We start from the raw sequence: 19,173 nt of genomic DNA on the forward strand, positions 1-19,173 counted from the left end.
CTTTGTATCCCCATAAAAGAAGCCTGGCTAGCTCAGTCGGGAGAGCAAGCCTGTCACTGGCCATCTTTCGCCGGTGCAGGACAATAGTCACCTATGTGGGAATGCCACACGGGCCTCTTGTCTCTCTTTCCTGGTCTGGCCTGGAGATTGCCTCTCCAGAGAGGAGAGCAAGAGCTGAAATCACTAGCTGAAAATCACTAAAGAGCTGTTATCCTGCTGAAGCAGGCACCTCTCTGCAAAGGCAGTCCAGTGGCTAAGGAAAAGCTGCATGGTCCCTGGATGACGGTTCCTCGCAGGGCCATCTCTCTGGACCGGTCACGGCTTCCTGGGTCTGAGCTACAGACCCCATACCAGCTGCCACACATAACAAAACCGAACTATGGAGTTGAAATGATCTTTATTGCTGTTTTCCTTCACAGAGATTAAGATTTCATTTCTTGTAGCATTTGAAGTCTTCCAATATAAGTGGGCTAATTGGTTCCGTATTACGCTTGGGTGTGTTACTTCAAGTCCTGTTCAGTGTAATGTCAGGAGAAGTCAAGGCATTTGAGGGCCCATGTGAAATGCTGGGTCTGGATAGTAAGTGGGTGACAAAGACAGAAATTCTCAGCGCAATTAATGTACTTCAAAATGTTTCAAAATTTCAACAGCCACATTCAGGGTTGTTGACCTTGTTTTGTTGGGATATTCAGAAACAGTCATATAGGATCCATTTAAATGAGTGAACTGCTGTTTTACTCCAGCCTTCGCCTTTACTCCTGATTGCACTTTCTCATAGTTCAACACAGAGGAAAACGAGATGTGTTATGCAGCTCCCTTAATTGGTGCCTCTGAGTACCAGCTAAGGGAGTGAGTATTAGATCAATACTTTGTATCACGCTTGATTAATAGTGGTATAGATTTACTATTTTAATAAATGAGGCCTCATCTGAATTATTTCAGCAGATGCCATAGTAACTCCCATTCGCTGTCAGGCAAATTTTGGTGATGGTTCGCTAGCAATTGATTTAAGTGTAGTTTCCTTCAGAAGTTCTTGGGTTCCTTTTGACATAAATACTCTCTCAATGGGCTAAAGTAGCTGTGCCATTTTTAGAGAAAATAGAAAGTTACAATTATTTTAAGGTTGCCAGCATTCATTCCATATGCTGCACGTCAGACCATACGTTTTGTGACATATCACAGCATTGATATCTGCTTTATGTGGAGATACATATTTCAGCTAACATTTGCATGTGTTTGTAACAAGAGGAATCAAAGCAATTCCTGCAACTAAGCACATGAAAAGTCAATTCTGCTTTTGTAGTATGTATCATTTGTGTATCTGATCCTGTTACATAGCTAAAGGCAGTAAAGCCAATTGTACAGCACATTCCAGGGAAGTGTTGGTGCTGTGATAGCGTCTTGAAAGATAGAAATACCTGCTGAGAGACAGGAAAAAAGTTGAAGACTCTTCAGCACGTACTAAGATCCAGCACTGTAATCTGACTGCAAAGCGTTTAGTGCAGAGGGAAGGTCTTTGTCTAGTCATATCCCAGCAAAATTTGCCTAAATTATTTCTGGTACTTCTGAATAATTATAGCAGTAATTGTTTTTTCGTGTAAACTACATTAACTCTATTCTTGGCCACACCCAGAATAAACTGTCAGGAAGACTTGACTCTGGTTTCAAGGGAGTGACAGTTATTTTTAGCTAATGCTTGTTAACTCATTGTCTTTTTACCACATAGTCTCTTAGATTTGAAGCTGGTCTCTGAAGTCAGCTTGTATCCTTGTTGCTGTGCAGGTGCCAGGGACTGCTGTGTAATGACAGAGCAAGGGAAGAGTCTGTGAGATTTGTTTTGGGAACATTAATTGAACCAGGTCTGAATTATGCTTCAAAATAATACTTGAGTTTGAGATGAAACAAGAAGACTAGTGTCATGAGTGGAGCTTTCTGAAGGCTTTTTCGCTACTTCAAATCCTGGAAACAGAGCTAAGAATTGAAAATAGGACTTCAGGAATCTGTGTTGGTGGGGCAGGGGGAAGTCTTTGTACAACCTTGAAACCTGTGGCATTCTGTGAGGGCCCTATCCTCTCATAGCAAGCATACATCCATTCCCTGGGACTTCTACATAGCCCTTTTTCTTCCCCACAGCTGCCTGATCAATCCTAATCTCTACCTCCCTCAACTGTCCTCTCAAAACAAGCAGGTTTTTTGACTCTTTACCCTTACGCCAGAACCCGATTACTTTCCTTTCTGTGGGTCCGACAGGACTAATATGGAGAGCAAAAGATCCTTCTGCTACATTGGTTAAGATAGCAAAAACAAGCCACTTGGAGAAGCTGGAGGTGCTGATCTAAACAACTTGACTTTCCCAGCATCAACAAAGGATATATGAATGAAGGCATAAACCAACTTTTCTAGTTATAAAAGACAATACTGATGCCTCACTAGTATAAAGAAAGAAGTCTGCTATCATACTCACTCCTTTGCCTGCTGTTTAGACCTGACTGCACTGTTGCTTCTCAGAATGATCCTACTTTTTGTGTTTATCTGATTGCCGTTGACCAGGATTGTTGTCTAGAGGAGGTCTGGTCTTTGTCCATGTATGCTCTGTCTGCTTGAATGTTGTAATGGATCCTTTCTACCTGGCTAGAAGTGTGTTTTCCTCTACCCAGAAATCAAGCAATAAATGACAGGAAGGGCTGTGTTATGACTAAGGCACAGGGACTGAAGAAACCTGGGATGCTGTTTCTGCTGTAGCCTTCCTAGGTGATCTTGGTGAAATCACTTAAATGTTTGTGTCTTCTTTCTCTCTGCAAAATGGAGATAAGAGAATAGGTGAGGGTTTAAGAGAATTTCAGAGAATCTTTTTATTATAAATATGTTTATTGGAATTGCCTTTAGAAAAGTAATGTCCAATTCTGTAGGTATTCTGGCAAACAAAATTGGAATTGCATGTGTGTTCTCAAGATCAGAATTCTATGCTATCCATATGAAATTTCTAGCTTTTAAGCACATATTTCACTTGGCTGACTGATATGGAAATTATAAACATTAGATCAGGACAAAAGAGAGTGCTGAAAAAGTATTGTGCATAATAATAAACTAACTCAATTTTGATTCTGCTCAAACATGCTCTCATAGATACCATCACCTGTTGACAACTTAATGAATAGAAGAGCTGTTTCATTCTACCCTTCCCAACAAAAATCACCAAGAAAGAAAATAAATAACACTTATAATAATTGAGTCATCTGGAATTGATGTCTATTAGCCCCTGAAATACATTCAAATTTCTTTACTTAATTTAACTCTGTGAATTACATACTTCTCAAAAATCATGGTTTCATGATGATGAAAAACATGACATAACTTACTGCGTAGCCTTAATTTTTAGCAGTAAGATTATTCCTTTTCATCTTGTACTATGCCTTTTTAATTAATTTTTCTTTCATATGGGGAAGAAGAGGAAAGGAGAGATTGTGAACTACAGTTTGAAGGAATTCTTTTGTTGCATTTTTACAAGCATAGAGGGGTTTAGATTTGAGGGTTTTTTCTGTTTTCAACAGAGGTGACTAATTCAAATTAATATTAGGCTTTGCTTATGTGGCAACTCTAAAACTGTGCAAGATAATTTAAGCCACATAATACTGTGATAATTACATTGAATTTGAACTATTCTTTGTAGGATGCTTCAAATGCTCTTGTGTGGAGTTGAATGTCACTTGAAGAGTCCTTAAATATTTTGCATGTAAGAAAACATACTGAGAAGCAGGCTTCACTGAAAACTGTCTTACTCTCTGAGTCTTTTAATGTTGGAGAGATTGAATGCTAATTAAATTTATTTCATAAAATGAGCTTGTAAGCCAAAAGTTGCCGTTGCATTCATCAAAGAGCAGATGTGCATTCCTGTCTTGTTTACGTGGAAATCCATAGCTGGTACAGATCATAATGCCTCCATCAGGTCACTTCGGTGTCTTAGAAAAATCAAGTTCTTACATGGTCCTTATATAAAGTCAACCCTGGGAGGGAAGGGTGAGGTAGATTATTCTTTGATACTGGAGATCACAGGGCCTTTTTTAAAGATTGCCCATTAGTTTTCTATGAGAAAACATTCTTTCTCCAGGTTCTGTGGTTGAACATGGATGCCAGTCATCCTAAGTTTTTAATCATTGACTTCTAGCCTTGCAGGAGTGGAAGGGGAAATCTCTGACTACCAGTTAATTTCCCTGTTGTATGGCTCACCTTGCCCAAAGTTTTTTGACATGTCAGGGTTCAACATATATGTTTTTACTCAGCCATCAAGGAATTGTTGTTAAAGCATTGTGGGAAAGAATATCCTGAATACATTAGTAGAGACACCAGTCCTTGATAGGTCCTGAAAAAATGAAAAAGGCAGATACAGTTAAATATAGTTAAACTGGTGGAAGTTTCTCTGTGAGTTATTCTAATCCACACACTTTACTGTTAACGTAAAAGAATGAATCAATTATTAAGAATCCCAACTTGTTTTAAACTGTCTCTTTAGGAGTTAATGAGTATAGTCTAATTATTCATATATTGCACAGAAACAGATACAGAAATGATGTTAATCTGAATTGCACATCTGCGTTCTGAAGAGCTGTGTTTCACCCCTTCAAAATTACCCAGACAAAAAGCTAGTCATGTTTTACACATTTCTAAGAAACAGACAAGGCGGGGTGAATTTTAAACCAGCAGCAAGTAAATCACCTCATTTCCATTGTTTCAGCAATGCAGACCAGTTTGCTGCCAGCTTGGATTTTCTAATTTTGATTTAAACACATGACTTATAATGTCTTTGTTGGGTGGTGGGACTAAAGGATTTATGGTGCCCTTGTATGTGGGACTCTCATCACTGTACAGCAACCCTGTCGTTTTTGTGACAGAGTCTGTTTGACTGGTGCTGGATTTATGATAGAAATAATTCAGAACAGAGTAATAATTTTCCCTTGGCAATTACACTACCATTTGGTACTTTGTCCCTAAGGGGAAAATGAATGTGCTGGGATCTGTCCATAAGTTCAGTGGCTCAGTGTAAAGAACAAATCAAGGTCAGAATGCAGTTGAATACGCACTGATGTTTCATAATATAATCTAGATTCTGCTTTTATCTGACTCATTAAAAGCTCATGTAATTTAAAGATTATTTTTCATTGCCATGAGATTTGTATTGGGAATTCTTTGTGAGAGAGATTTCATTACCATGTTCGGTACTTTCTTTTTCTGTTCATTGCCTCTTTTCTCTGTTGCAGTGGCCACCATAGCAACTTCTTCAGGGTAAGCAGAATAGTACCTTGCTAAGTATTGGTGCTTATATGATGTGATATGGTATCATAAACCACTTAATACTTATATATAACTTCTGGAAAATCTTTTTCCACCTTTTGTCATAAAAATGATAGATCACATTTTCAGTACAGTTCATCAGCAGCCTTCTTTGGCATGAAAAACCTGCTGAACAGGATGTTTGTCTAGAGGTAATTTGTCTAATAACTAAAGCAGATCTTCTTGCCAGTCAATGTTCCTGATCTGTTCTCCCCTTCAGTTTGGCAGGCAACTGTGAAATCAGGAATGTAGATAATAAGACAAACCTCGTGTGGTTCTGTGTTTCTAGCACGTGCTTGTGTGTAGTGGTGGCTACAGAATGATTGACATGCTAGTAAACTGATGGGTGAGGACAGTTACATAAAAATTGATAAAGCAATGAAGCATCTCAAATGTGATCTTTTTGGTTAAATTTTGCTTTTGTATTCATGTGTTTCAAATGACTTGGTATGGGGAAAGTTGGCTTAGAAAGGGCTTGTAAAGGCTGTTTTAAGTCTAGGCTGCTTTCTATATGACCCATGATGTCAGGTCAAAATGCTCCAATCTGAAACACTATAAAGAGGGATGTCTGCTTTTTGTAGTTTATACTGAAGATATGTAAACAATAGATCATTTTATAACATGAAATGGATCTGTTGGTACTCTTCTGTGAAGAGTTATAGGGCAAAGGACCAGAGCTATGATATTCTTATTCATGCCTCTTGGCAGAGGAGTACTGAAATAGTAGTGTTCTTAGGATTATCCATTGGTAGAGGCCTACATAAGCAAGAAAAGTTTCTGTCAGGAATGGCACTGGTATGAATGTGCTTTGGGTAGGGAGCGACTAAATGAGTTCTTAAGGCTCTTTCAATTTTAATTTTAACTATAGATGAAAAATGTTTACAAAACTTTTTAACCTTGCCCTTGATAAATGTTTTACCTGAACATCAGTATGCTTTCAGCCACTGTTTACATATCAACACTGTTTAACTATTTTATCTGTTAAGATACTTGCTAAAACTATCCCAGGTTCCTCTGCAGAATTTTTTTAGGTGCAGATACATGCTTGCTAAGATTTTCAGGTGACTCCTGGAGACATACCTAGAGAAAACTGCGCCTGTTTCAGACTAGACACAAGGTTGGACATCACAGTATTTCTGTGGTGTTTATGCTTGTTACCTGGTTTCAGTATAGCTCATAATCAGTTATTCCCCTAGTGACAGACAATATTTCAATTTTCCTCCAAGATGGCTAGGCTAGAAAAGAACCTTGTCTCTTAGCCCTGACTTTCATGCATTTGGACTTTGACAGGCAATGTCTGACAGTAATTTTGCTGGACTTAAAGATAGCAATATGATTGATGGCTAAAAAGACAAAAGAAAAATAAGGATTTCTGTCAATGACCTTCAGTGACTTTGTTGAAAGAGAGAGTAATAAGTCAAGCTGCACGTGCAGAGTATCTACTAAATTTACACTCTGTAGTACCTTTGAGTGAACATTTCTAGGCAAATATATGACAGGGAAATTATTTTACAGTTTTCCTTTTGATGGGAAGGTTGCTACTTTTAGTTTTCTTACTGTTGTTATAATTATTGTTAAACATTTCTGTTTAACATTTCTACAGATCTGTGTTTTTCCAACAGAGTTCATGGAGATACTCAGACCAGACTCATTCTCTGTTCTGCCTTCTTTCCTCATTTCGGTTATTGTCCTACTCCATAAATGCTTTTGCTGACCAGATCCTCTGTAACCATCTTTGAACCTAGTTCTTCCAGGATAATGAAGGAGAATCCTAGAATCATGCCAGCACCCTTTGTCTGGTTTGCCACCGTTCAAATGAGCCAGTGCTTCTTACTGAATGCAGTATTCCCTGGGAAAGCAGAGTCTTGAAGTCTCTCTTAGCGCTGAACAAGCTTTTAGTGTAAACTAAAAGAGGATGATTGTACTAAAATACAAAAGTTAAGACACCAGTTGTGCTTTGTGAAGATGCAGAATATTAGAGCATAGCTCACCACAGTGTCACACTGCTTTGTCTAGGTTCTGTTTTCTGCTGACCTGGTTGTCATGGTAGTCATGCTACCTCCCAGGACACTTCTCACAGGTCCTAGATCTGTGATCTGGATTTTAGGACTTCTTATATGTTTTATGGTTCATGGTTTATCTCTTTTATGATTAGGGTGAGAGTTTCTCCTTACATCCTGTTTTCTCAACTATGAATGTAAACTTTTTATGCAAAAAGGTGAAACAATAACTATCCTTACCACCTCTTGACAGAAGCTATTTAGTGCCAATTAGTCTTGGACTGCAGTGTATTTGGAATAAAAAGTTCATAAATATGGCTTAGCGACTACGGTAAAAGAATAGGGCTATCATGGTTTTCTGTAGGCATCCGTGAAATAAAATAGTGTAGAATATAAAGAACATTCTGCCAAGGTAATGTTCCTGATGCACTTGTGTTTTCTTCAGGAAACTGGCTGTCTTAACTGCCACTGTAGGAGGATTTGAGATATGTCTCTGCTTAAGTTCTCTCAGAGGTGCATCTTAGCATCTGTACTGCCCAGGATGTGCTGACAGAAGAGTTTAATATTAACAGCCATAGCCATTTGTCCTCTAAATCATGATCTGAAGTGATGAATTTGTTATAATTTATATAATAATGCCATCCCCAAAAATCTCCCTTCATTCCTATCCCTTCTCTTGGGATGGATTGATTAATATGTGGTTGAGGGGGTGATTCTGATGATATTGGGCATAAGCTCTTCTAGGGTCATACTCAGAGAAGGAGGGTCAGGAATAAACAGGAAAAAAGTCAAACTTTGCCAAAATCTATTTGTGTAATTTGCACTACACTCTTAGGGAAACAATAGGAAAAGTGAGAGTCAGGGTGTGAGACAGGCAGAATTGAATAGTGTGATAAATTCAGAAGTTAGAAGCAGTGAGTGATGAGAGTAGCAGCTTCTGTTGTGAACAGGATGAGTATCATCAGCCAAAAATCATGATTTCAAAACTCATTAGGAAGCTCTGAGTTTAGGGATTAAGAGATCAATTTTTGAGTCCACTTCTTATGTGACTTTATGGGGAAGTTAAGCTTAAAAAGAAATAATCTGTTTGTTTTGCAGCGTTGATTTCCTTTTTGCACTTAGTATAGATAGATTTAATTTCAAAACATGAACTTAAATGTCCATTAGTGCACTATAATAAACATTAATCTGTTGATTCCTTAAGCAGCATGTTTCCTAGAGCTATTCCTCTTGTTCCTTACTCCACACTTTTTCATGTCAATCAAATTATCAGTAAAAATAATCATAAATCCTATTAGAAACTAGCTACCTGTATGCTACTTTAAGCTAGTTTACCTCTTTGCTAACATTATCTCCAAAATTTTTAACTGCAGTCAGTTCAGCATGCTGCTGGCTCCATGAATTACAGAGTATTAAGACATAGAATTCATCTTAATGATACTCTGCTGCTTCAAAACCAAGACCTATAAAATGAAGTAACTTTCTGTCTTCAGTTACATTGGACTTTGTCCGTTACCTACTCTAAAAGCTTTGCCACTTTTATTTCATATCTGCTCAGTTCCTCAGTTGGCACAGTGAGCTCCCCAAGTGATCTTGTTTTTTGTGCTTTAGTGTGTGCTGGAACTGGAGTTGAAAACAGAGCTGATAAAATGTGGACAAAGATGACATGAAGCAGACTGGAGGGTGGGATAGATACTTTTAAATCTGTTACATGAACTCACTTTTTTCCTGAGAACATGAAGGGAACAGAGTGTAATTCTTCCAACAGAGTGTGTGAAAAATGAAGGCCAGCAAGATGTGGTGCACATTGCAAGGAAACAATTTCAAGTATTTCAGCAAGACAGTTTTAACACGTTATTACAGCAGAGATAAAAATTCATATTAACATGTATGCATTGATTAATTTCTGTACTAATGTGTGTAATTTTATTTGTTTGCCGTATGTTTGCATTTCTTCCACAGACATTGATGGAAATTAACGGAAAATTTGCAATGAAGGAGAAAAACTAGTCTCTGAAGCTATATCACACTGTAGCCTATTAAATTGAACTTTGTGGAATCTACCTTGCTGATTTGAAGTGTTTAATGGAAAGAGAATCGTTATCTCCTCTCTAGGCAGATAGTTATCTCCTTTTGGATTTAAACACCTGCATCAGAAGAAGAGTAGACAATGTGTTTCTGGAAAGTTCACACCCACAGGGTTGTACTTTGTTTCTGCAGTCTGGATAGTTAAGAAAAAATGCTGTTCTGAAAAAGAAAGTGAGAGCAAAGCCTAAAGCTTGGTGTTTTCTGTACTCAGTTTTTAAAGTAGCTGTCAAATGCTTGTGTCTGTATTGCATTTTACTTGTAATGCTATTATTTGAAAACCCTTCCTGTGCGCCCCCCCCCCCAGCCTTTCACTTGCAGGGGGAGGTCTTTCATGATAGAAAAAGAATGGGACAAAATTTTAGCTGGTTGATTCATAAACACCTGAAAAAACCCATACTTTATGTGCAAAGTGCTGGAACATCCTGAACCAAAGTGATGTCACTGGATGAGTCCTTCCAAAGTGACTTAAGGTGGATAGAAGACAAGGCAGTTCTAAAGGAGAGAGAAAAGAGTGAGGAGAATAACTGTAAAACTAAAGCTTCTTCTTCAGCACTAGTTCTTTTCAATTGGTGATTGTCACTAGAAATGTTTCATCAAGCAAAATGCCTTGGGTTGTTGATTTTATGCAGGCAGCTTTCTGTCTTAGAAGTCAACAAAGCAACACCTTCCTTTCGTTTTGGGTATCTTTTTTCTTTTTAAATTTTTTTTTTTTCCTTAAAGGCAGTTACTTCTTCATTCATGTCTTTCATAGCCACAGGAATCCATTCAAAGTAGAGATAGCTTATCTGGTTTTCTTTCATGTGTGTTCTTGCCTTGCTTCATCAAATCAGTATGCTTGCATGTGTTGGGAGAGACTTCGAGTTGCTGGTTTTTTATAAGGTTGACTTTTATGTCATTAAAGTGTGATGAGTTTATCGTGTTTTTCTGCATTTTAATTTCATTTGGGAAAAAAAAGAAGTAGTTTATGCCCCATTGTGAATATCTTCTGAAAACCAATTTAATGGCTTCTTTTATTGTGCAGAGCTGGTTATTTGCCTCAGAATATTCCTTTGGAGATTATGAGATACCTTTCAGAAGAAAAAGATTTTCTGCCTTGGCATGCTGCCAGCCGAGCTCTTTATCCTCTAGATAAATTGCTGGACCGTACAGAAAACTACAATATCTTCAATGTAAGAGATACAGCCTTCCTCTCTTTCTTTCTCTAGTTCTTCCTTTCTTTCTTCCCCTCACTCTTTCCATCTGTCTGTCCTTCCTGCCTTTCTTTCTTTCACCTCTTACTCCCTCCTTTTATTGTCAAGATTCGAACTGTTCCCCAGTCAGATACTGTAAACATGCTAGGGATATTAAGTTTCTTCCTAATTACTCTACTTAAACATAGCAATTATCAAGCTTTGATTCATTTGCATTTGAACAGTGATAACTGTTGTTTGAGGCATATATGACTAGAAGAAGGAAAGGTAATTATCCCTCATGTAAAATGTTATGACAAGTAAAGTATTTCACTTTAAAGAGCCAAAGTGTTCTATTGCCAGATTTTCCCCTTTGAGGAGCCCCACGGTGATATTTAGCTGGATGCCCAAGATCAGCAACAACAGCAAATATAGGCACAACTGAAAAGAATACATGCAACTGAAGCAAAGATTTGTAGTCATTATTTCATCCCAAAATCCATGGTGAATTCAATGCAGTTACCTTAATTAACAAGAATTAGATCACCGTTGAGTCAAAAGCCCATTCATAATTGCGTCCAAAGGGACAGCAGTAACAGCTCGCAGTAGATAATTAAGATAGACATGGCAAATATTTTAACATTTACCTGTAGCTACACTGAAGCATGGTTTATGAAGTACACAGATTTGACTGCAGCCAGTGACAATTATGAACTCTTGGGGTTTTTATTCACTGGGAATTTTATGTAGTCTACATATTTTCAATGGCCAATATACGGTAACATTATGTAATGTTGTAAAGCCTTCAAATGCAGGGGCTTTTTAAAGCCTGAAATTCTTAAGGATGCTTTTCTCTTCTTAAATGTATATTTGTTTCTCTGTGTGTGTGACCATAGACACCATGCTCAGAGAGGAGGAAGTTAGAAGTGACTGTACGTGTATATGTAGAGGTACATATATACCTCTACAAGATATATAGATATAGATATACAGATATTGATACAGATATGTGTGAGTGTGTGTATATATATACACACATACATATGCACAGAATTACCTCATGACATGGAAAATGGTTTTTGTAGAACATACACTACAGATTAATAAAGATACATTGAAATTTTTATGAACCTGCAGAGCAGGCCTACATGCAAACCAGAGCCATAATGTAAAATGCTGCTGAAATAATTTGCATATTTAGTCTGTTGTTAACGGCAAAGAAAAATTCTTAGAAGTCTGCCATTGCTATTTCACTTTTAAACATGGTTGTGTAAAGAAAATACAATTTTAATAAATAAAACCAGTAAAATTCACAGCCGAGTTATGTTTTATCACTACTGATGGGAGTTTTGAAAGCTGAGGTGATAGCAGAGGAAATAAAAAGTCTTTTTAGTCACAGAATAACGTATCTGCTAGAGAAAGCTGCAGTATGAATCTTCTTTTGTGGTGACATATATACATGCCTATGCATCTGTAATAATAAAATAGATGCTCTCCTATGTGGTTCCGTAGATCTCAGTTCTCTTTTTCAAATTGGTGAATTCCACTGGCAAAAGATTACACTGAGTACAATGACAGTGGTTTTCTTCAAAACTCGTCAGAATATTTAAATATGTCCTCTGTGTAAAAAGTAAAAGTCACTAAAACAGATCTTGTGCTTGTTTTGTACTTTAAGCACACCAGGAGCCTAAACTTAAAGCATAGTGTCATTAAGTGTACAAAGCTTATTTGCAGCCACATTGTTATGTATTCTGAAGTCAATTGACTGTACACAAGTAATGTTTTTGCCATGGATATGGATATTAAAACAGTGTTCTTTTAAAAGTGAGCATGTACGGTGTAGTCAAGATTGGCCACAAACTAGAAATTAGGCTATTGACACTCTTGTAATTTTTCAGCTGCACATTGTGAGTTCAAAGTAGCATGTAATAAAGTTTTGAAATTCATGGATTTTGTAACAATAAATTGTCTTATACTAGGCATCTAATCTAGTAGCTCTTCTAGACCTTCATACTACAGCAGTGAAGGAGGATTATAAGTGGACAAGTAGCTTTGCTAAGTATTTGGAATTGGACATTATTTGAGGGTAAAAAGAGAGACCAAACCTCACTAGTCAGCAGTATTTCCATTTCAAGTAAAAGAGATTATTTTTAACATTAAATATACTTTTCTTTTTCTGCTTAGGAGTATATTCTAAGACAAGTTGCATCGATGTATCTGAAGCTTGGATGGCCAACAAACAATTTAAACAAGTCACTTGTTCAAGCATCATACCAACATGAGTACTGTTATATTTTCATTTTTATTGTTTATTTGTGGAATATAATTATATAAATGCTCCTAAAATTTAGTCATGTTTAGCATAAGCCAGTCATAATTCCTTAGCTCTATCACCCTTCTGTTTTTTCCTTTCTGTTTCCTTTCCTTTCTGGGTTGTAGGGAGAGCAGAAAGATGCTGTGAGAAGAATTCTTCTTTCTTAAGTTGAGAGAACATGATTTCCTAAGCCCTAACTTAATATCTGACTACACTGGATTTCTAAGAACTTGTACTCATGTGACCACAGAAGTTGGGAGGAGTGCATAAGTGTAAATGGGGGCTGCTTTTGATCCATGACTTTTCTTCAGTTGTTGCAGGCATTAAATCAACACTGAGATTTGTAAAGCCAGATTATCTTTGATATGTTGCCCAGCTACCGGTTGCTGTCACTGTTATAAGAAGCAGTTTTTTGTAAACATTCAAACACATTCAAACACATTCATTAATGCAGCCTTATTGCTTTCTTTAATGTGGACAGAGAGTTGCGTCGGGAAGTCATCATGTTGGCCTGCAGCTTCGGGAACAAGCACTGTCACCAGCAGGCTGCAACGTTAATCTCGGACTGGATTTCTAGCAATAGGAACCGGTAAGTGGAGCTGAAATGTGTATCTCACATCTCTCCTACTGAGAGCCAGTACAGCTCTTCCTCTCCTGCCTGCCCTGTCTGCAGTGCCTTCTTTTGCAAAGGTTTTTTTTTATGGGAGGAAGCAGAGGTTGCTGGCTGTCATTTAAAAATGTCTGTGGGGGTTTCAGAATTAGTTATTTGACTTGGTGTATATGAGTGGGTGGAGGGGATTCTGCCCTCTCCTGATGAGTTACTGTCAGATAATTCTGTGCTAGAAGATGAGAAGATGGATTTTAAGGACAGATCTAAAGAAAGAAAGATGAGTGAACACCATGTTGTCAGACACACATGAAACCTGTGCTGGGACAAGAGAGCCGAAGGTGCTAAACATTTAAAGAAGTGAGAGAGATTAGAGACAGAAGGACTGAGAAGTAAGGAAGGAAATGTAGCAAAGTGGTGCAGGGAAATGTTACAAGGTATTTAAGGGTGGAGACTTGAAAATTAATGTGATTCAGGAATACATGGAAAAGCTCATGTAAGGTTTCAGAGAGCAGATAATAAGATAGCTGATGCCTTGAGCATTAGCAGCACTGTAGTGGTTTGACAGCAAATATGTAAGTTAGGCTGTCTATACACAGGTTTATTCAGCTGAGGCAAGAGAACATGGGCCATGGATAGTGCATGAAGTTTATATTTTAAAGGCAAGCATCTAAGAAATATGAAATTACTGAAATTTCAAATATTTAATTATGCAGTGATATATGGACAATGATATGAGTGCAGAGTATAGGTTAAGACCCCAACTTCTTTAGAAAGAATAGTGGATTTTCTGATTATGTGAAATATTTGCACTGTACACATTTGTACATGGCATGATACTTTAGTTTAAAAGAGAATATTTTATTTTCAAATAAAAAAAAGCAAGATAAAAGTCTCTCACTTTTAGTCCCAGTCTTGTATTATCTCTGCAAGAGGATCAGATCTCTCTAGCCATACGAGCAGGCAGGATTTTTCAGAGATTTCTTGGACTAATCAGGTGTTTGTTTGCAATTAAAATATCTCTGTCTGTCTCTGGAATCTTTAAAAATCCTTTACAGTCATACCCAGTTATGTAAGTATCCAAGTATCTTTTAAAACCAGCCATGAACTGAACATGAAGGGAAATTACACTCCTATATGATTTTGAAACTTCTGGAAAAAAACCCAAACAACTTGCAACTATGACTATGTACCTTTAAGTAAGATGTGTGTGAGGTGGAGGGTTTTCCTGGGTAAGGTGATACCAGATATATTTACTATTAAATATATACCCCAGGGTTTGATATGAATTCTTATCATAAGCAGCAACAGTCAGTATGAAGCTATTCAAAGAGGCAATTAAAGAGAAAGAATCATTGGAAACAGTCTGCAAAAGTAATTTGCTTAGATATTCATTTGCAAAATTAGTTAATCAAACCTAGCATTACCTATTAGCATGCACAGCAGTAGATTTTTCAGTGTTAAAAAAGCTGTCACCCTGCCTGTCTTTCCTTTCCAACAGGATTAAGAAAGGAGGCATCAGAAAAGAAAAACATAACAAAACTCAAGCTTATTGCTTTACCAACAGTAGCAAGAGAGAAAAGGAATAAATTTAAGGAGCTATCTGAAGATTCATCTTAGCCTTTCAATGGGGCCATTTTTGGTAGCAGAAGATTGTGTTTGCCAGCATATGATGAGTATTATGATAAAAGCACCACACCAGGGCAGAGGAGAATAGCTACTGTGTTAAAGCAATGTGTTTCTGAAAGGAGCTGCGCAGTTTTGAAAAATGGCTGCAGCAAATAATGTAATTACATAATAGAGATTGACAGTCAGCTGATAAATAGGGGCACAACTGGCAAAGAAGATAGAGACATGCTTTTATTTATTTTTTAAGATCGTAGGATTTGTTCAGTCCCACACTTCAGAACTGACCAGTTTTCTCAGAGCAGTCTCACATCCTGAATGTAACTGATATATGAGCAAAACTCATTTCATATTTACTTACATGGAAACGACATTACAAAGACTACTAGTAATAGCAGCTCAGTAAACATAAAATCAGCTTGTGTTTCACAGTAACAGCATTTGTAGGGTATGTCAGTGTTCTCTCAGGAATGTTCAGATCCTGCTGAATCAGAGCTAACCCATAGCACCTTTACTCAGTTTAAGCTAACTCAGACTGAAACCTGAAAGTAAAACAAGGGCTCTTTTTCCTGCTTTTCTACCAAGAAAACAATGATTCTACAATCAGAATTCAATTAGCATGGTGTTTGAGTCATGCTTCTGCCTCTTTTAGCACTTGAGAGACAGTAACTAGCTCAGGTGCAAAGGGCAAGCAGATAAGTACAAGATATATGCAGAGAGCACATCTAAAAGGTGCCATTTTGTATTCTTTCTCATCAATCGTTTTGCTCAGTTTGACGCCCTTAACAGCTGTTTGTGAATTTGCTGCAAACAGCCACCTTAGAGCCTCTAAGATTCCCTCAGAGCTTGTTTCCTGACAAAGAAGGGGAAACTCATGCTGCTCCTCTTTCGCCACACTTCTCTGACAACTGGTGAGGAAAGTCGATGACAAGTACAGAAACTCTGTGTATTCTTGCCTATTCCAGACCTTATCAGCAAGTACTGTAAAAGTTCTTGGTTTTGCCATTCTGTCTTCTGAAACCAAACCACATAATTGACTGATGATTGCAGAAAGCCTGGTTTTGGTGGGTTTGCCTAGCCAGAGCACAAAAACAGAGTTCCAGAGAGCTCAGAGATATTTTATATATAAATGTAATTTGAGTGTCATTGTGACAGTAAAAATAAAGGATAACTTGCATTTCCACCCATCCCCTCCCAGAAACTTTATTCTGGAAGATGACACAAATTTTTCAAAGCAGTAGAGACAATGGAATAAGGTTTGTGTCTCAAGATTTTAATAAACTGCAAATTAAGTCAGTATTAAATTAAAATGTGATATTAAATACCACATAAATGCACAGTCAGTAAATCATGTAAGGGAGGTTTTTGATTCCCTGGCCCTTACTGGAGTTAAAGTTGAAATAACTCTAACAGAGAATGTGCAATTAATAATACTGAAGAAATGCTAACATTCATAACTTTTTTCGCCACATTTTTAATCTATGACTTTTTAGATATTCTTTTGAAGTGTTTTTTTCTGTTTTACTTGTCATATTTAATTATGGATAAAGTGTTGGGTAGTACAATAACATCTAACTCTGGCATATGCTTACAATTGCTGTGGTTCTTAGTAATTATATTTAATCTAGTAAATTTTCTTAATCTGGTCCAGAAAGGAATTACCATCTACTCTTCGCAGTAAGAAAGTGAAGTAATCTTGATATCAGATACTGTTTGTATTTTGTCATTATAGACTCTTTACTGTGCAAATAATTTGCCACTGTTGACCAAATAAAATGAGGGTCATTCTTAGCACAAGGCCAGAGGTCCTCTTTGTATTTCCACTACTGTTTGAAAAAGCCATTAGATTTCCAACTACAGTGCTGCAGGTTTTCTGCTGGAATTAGTGAAAATACCCAACTTACGTGACCTGCAACACTAGCCTCTGTGCATGAAAGTGGAAGTCACCTAAGAGGCTTTGAAGACTTGAATTTCTAAAGTGACTTAGGTGTTGCTTCATTTTCAGATTCCTGGCTCACAGGGCAGAATCAGATGCTCAGAGTTGCGCTTCCTACAAGGGGATTTGGGAGCCTCTAAAAACGCAGCCGGTGGCAGCCACTGTGCTGTGAAGAGCCTCTTAACATGAGATTCTGAACCATGAGTGGGCCCTCTTAGGGTCCAGCACTACAGGTAGAAAGATACCTATATCAAATGAATACGTAAATGGCAATTGTAGTGTATGGGGATCTTGCAAAAGATGCCTTTCAAAATTGTCACTAAAGCATGAAAAAGACTGCTCCTTTTCTTTTCCAACACAGCTGGCAGAGAAGCTGCTCTTCAATACCATTTCAAACAGTAGTGCTGAGATTCCAGCAGTTTACTGTGCTTCAGTTTAGTACCTCAGCCCTGTATCTGCCAATGCCTGCAGAGGGCAAGCCTGAGGAGGACCTGTATGTGAGATGTTTGGGACAATTATTAAGATGCTGCAACACACTTTCCTCCTGTAGCTTCAGCTCAGCTACTGGAATTTATTTCATTAGCAAGAAAATGATACAGTTCTCCAATCTAAAGATGAGAAAGCATTCATCTGAGGGAAGAGACTTCAGTACCTGAAATACCAGAAATACCAGAAATACTTAGACTGCAAGGGGCTTTAGGTGATATTGCTCATGGCCACTTTTTCAGGGCAAAACACAATGGAAAAACAAGAAATATAACTGAGAAAGAAATTTGTTTTTACAAGGAGCAAACCAAACACATAGCATCAGAAGCAGAAGAGACTATAAGGAGACATGTTGTTTTGCTGTTTTAGGAACTGATATATTTTAATCCTTACAATTGTTTAAAAAAAGCTCATTATTTCTTTCTACTGAAGATCAGAGGTTAGACCTCAAGGTAGGTCTTGTGGTGTTTTAATCCATGAGTTTAAGTGATTTTACTTTTTTTAAAAATGGCTGATGTGTCCAGCTCATTTTGCTTGAAAGTCTGTATTTACTTCTGACTTGATGGTGATATTAAGACAATGATTTTCACTCTCTTACATTGGGATATATGCTGCTCCTGTACTGGAACCATGGAAACCCTTGACACTTTTATGTTGATGTTCAGAAGAATAAAGAATAGAAAATATACAACCATGTTGAAATTTCCCTTGTAGTTTGAGAACATAAATTTACGGGGATTCAGTCAACAGCAGAATGTTGTACAAGAGAAGCTACTGTTGGCTGAAAATGAAGATGTTTGCTTCTACCTTCATTTAACTGAGCTCATCCCTGTGAAGCTTTCATGTGTGAAGAAATACATTATTCACACTCCTTAGATATAACAGCATTGTGGTTCAGCCTAAAAAATTAACAAAATTACCATTCAATGCCTGCCTGAGCTTAATAATCAGCCTTGTTAACCCCTTTAACCTTCACTGCATCTATTCTGAAGGAAAAACATGTTTCTAAGAGGATTAGCATTTTCAGACTTCCTGCCTTGGATAGGTTGAGTAAACATGTATTTCTGAATCAGGAAAGAATGCATGGCGAGCTGCAATGTGTAAACCCCTGACAGGAGATAAAAGGGGGTAATATTCAAATACACACTATGATGACTTGAAGCATAACACAGACATGAACATTTTTTGCAAACATCTATCTGGGTGCAGGCACAGTTATCTTCCAGCTACTCTTACCATACATCAGCTATAGGTTGCTGCATTTACATTTCTGCTGGCAAAGTCAACTGTGGATGTATGCTTGCTTTGGGCGAAGTTAAACAAGATGATGTAAACGTGAATATGTGAGAGAGCTGCTTTGAACTGAGACAGCTGATTTTGCCTTCAGCAGAAAAAGGAGTACTTGTATTCTGATTCTGTTAGTAGAGCTGTGGTGACACTGTTCTTCTGCTGACATGCAGCACTGAACAGTGGGATATGATAGGATTGCATCAGACACAGTTACATGCAGATGTTCTGTGAGATGTTACCGGTTGGAAGGCCTCAGCTAGTTATAGCCACTTCCGTTTGCTCTTACTTTTAACTTCTTTAGAAATGTAACCATTGCTATTTATTGCTGT

The 19,173-nt window shown here is 37.6% G+C and overlaps 1 protein-coding gene across 1 annotated transcript in view; it reads left to right on the plus strand.

Annotated features, from left to right (window-relative positions):
• Nucleotides 1-19,173, plus strand: part of TRHDE (thyrotropin releasing hormone degrading enzyme) — a 209,084-nt gene that overhangs the window by 166,381 nt on the left and 23,530 nt on the right. Inside the window, exons 13-15 of the mRNA XM_039570645.1 lie at nt 10,438-10,585; nt 12,770-12,867; nt 13,381-13,488. Coding sequence (XP_039426579.1) covers nt 10,438-10,585; nt 12,770-12,867; nt 13,381-13,488 — 354 coding nt within the window. The remainder of the gene's footprint in view (nt 1-10,437; nt 10,586-12,769; nt 12,868-13,380; nt 13,489-19,173) is intronic.

The sequence above is a fragment of the Corvus cornix genome, chromosome 1A (assembly GCF_000738735.6).
Source record: "Corvus cornix cornix isolate S_Up_H32 chromosome 1A, ASM73873v5, whole genome shotgun sequence".
Taxonomy (NCBI): domain Eukaryota; kingdom Metazoa; phylum Chordata; class Aves; order Passeriformes; family Corvidae; genus Corvus; species Corvus cornix.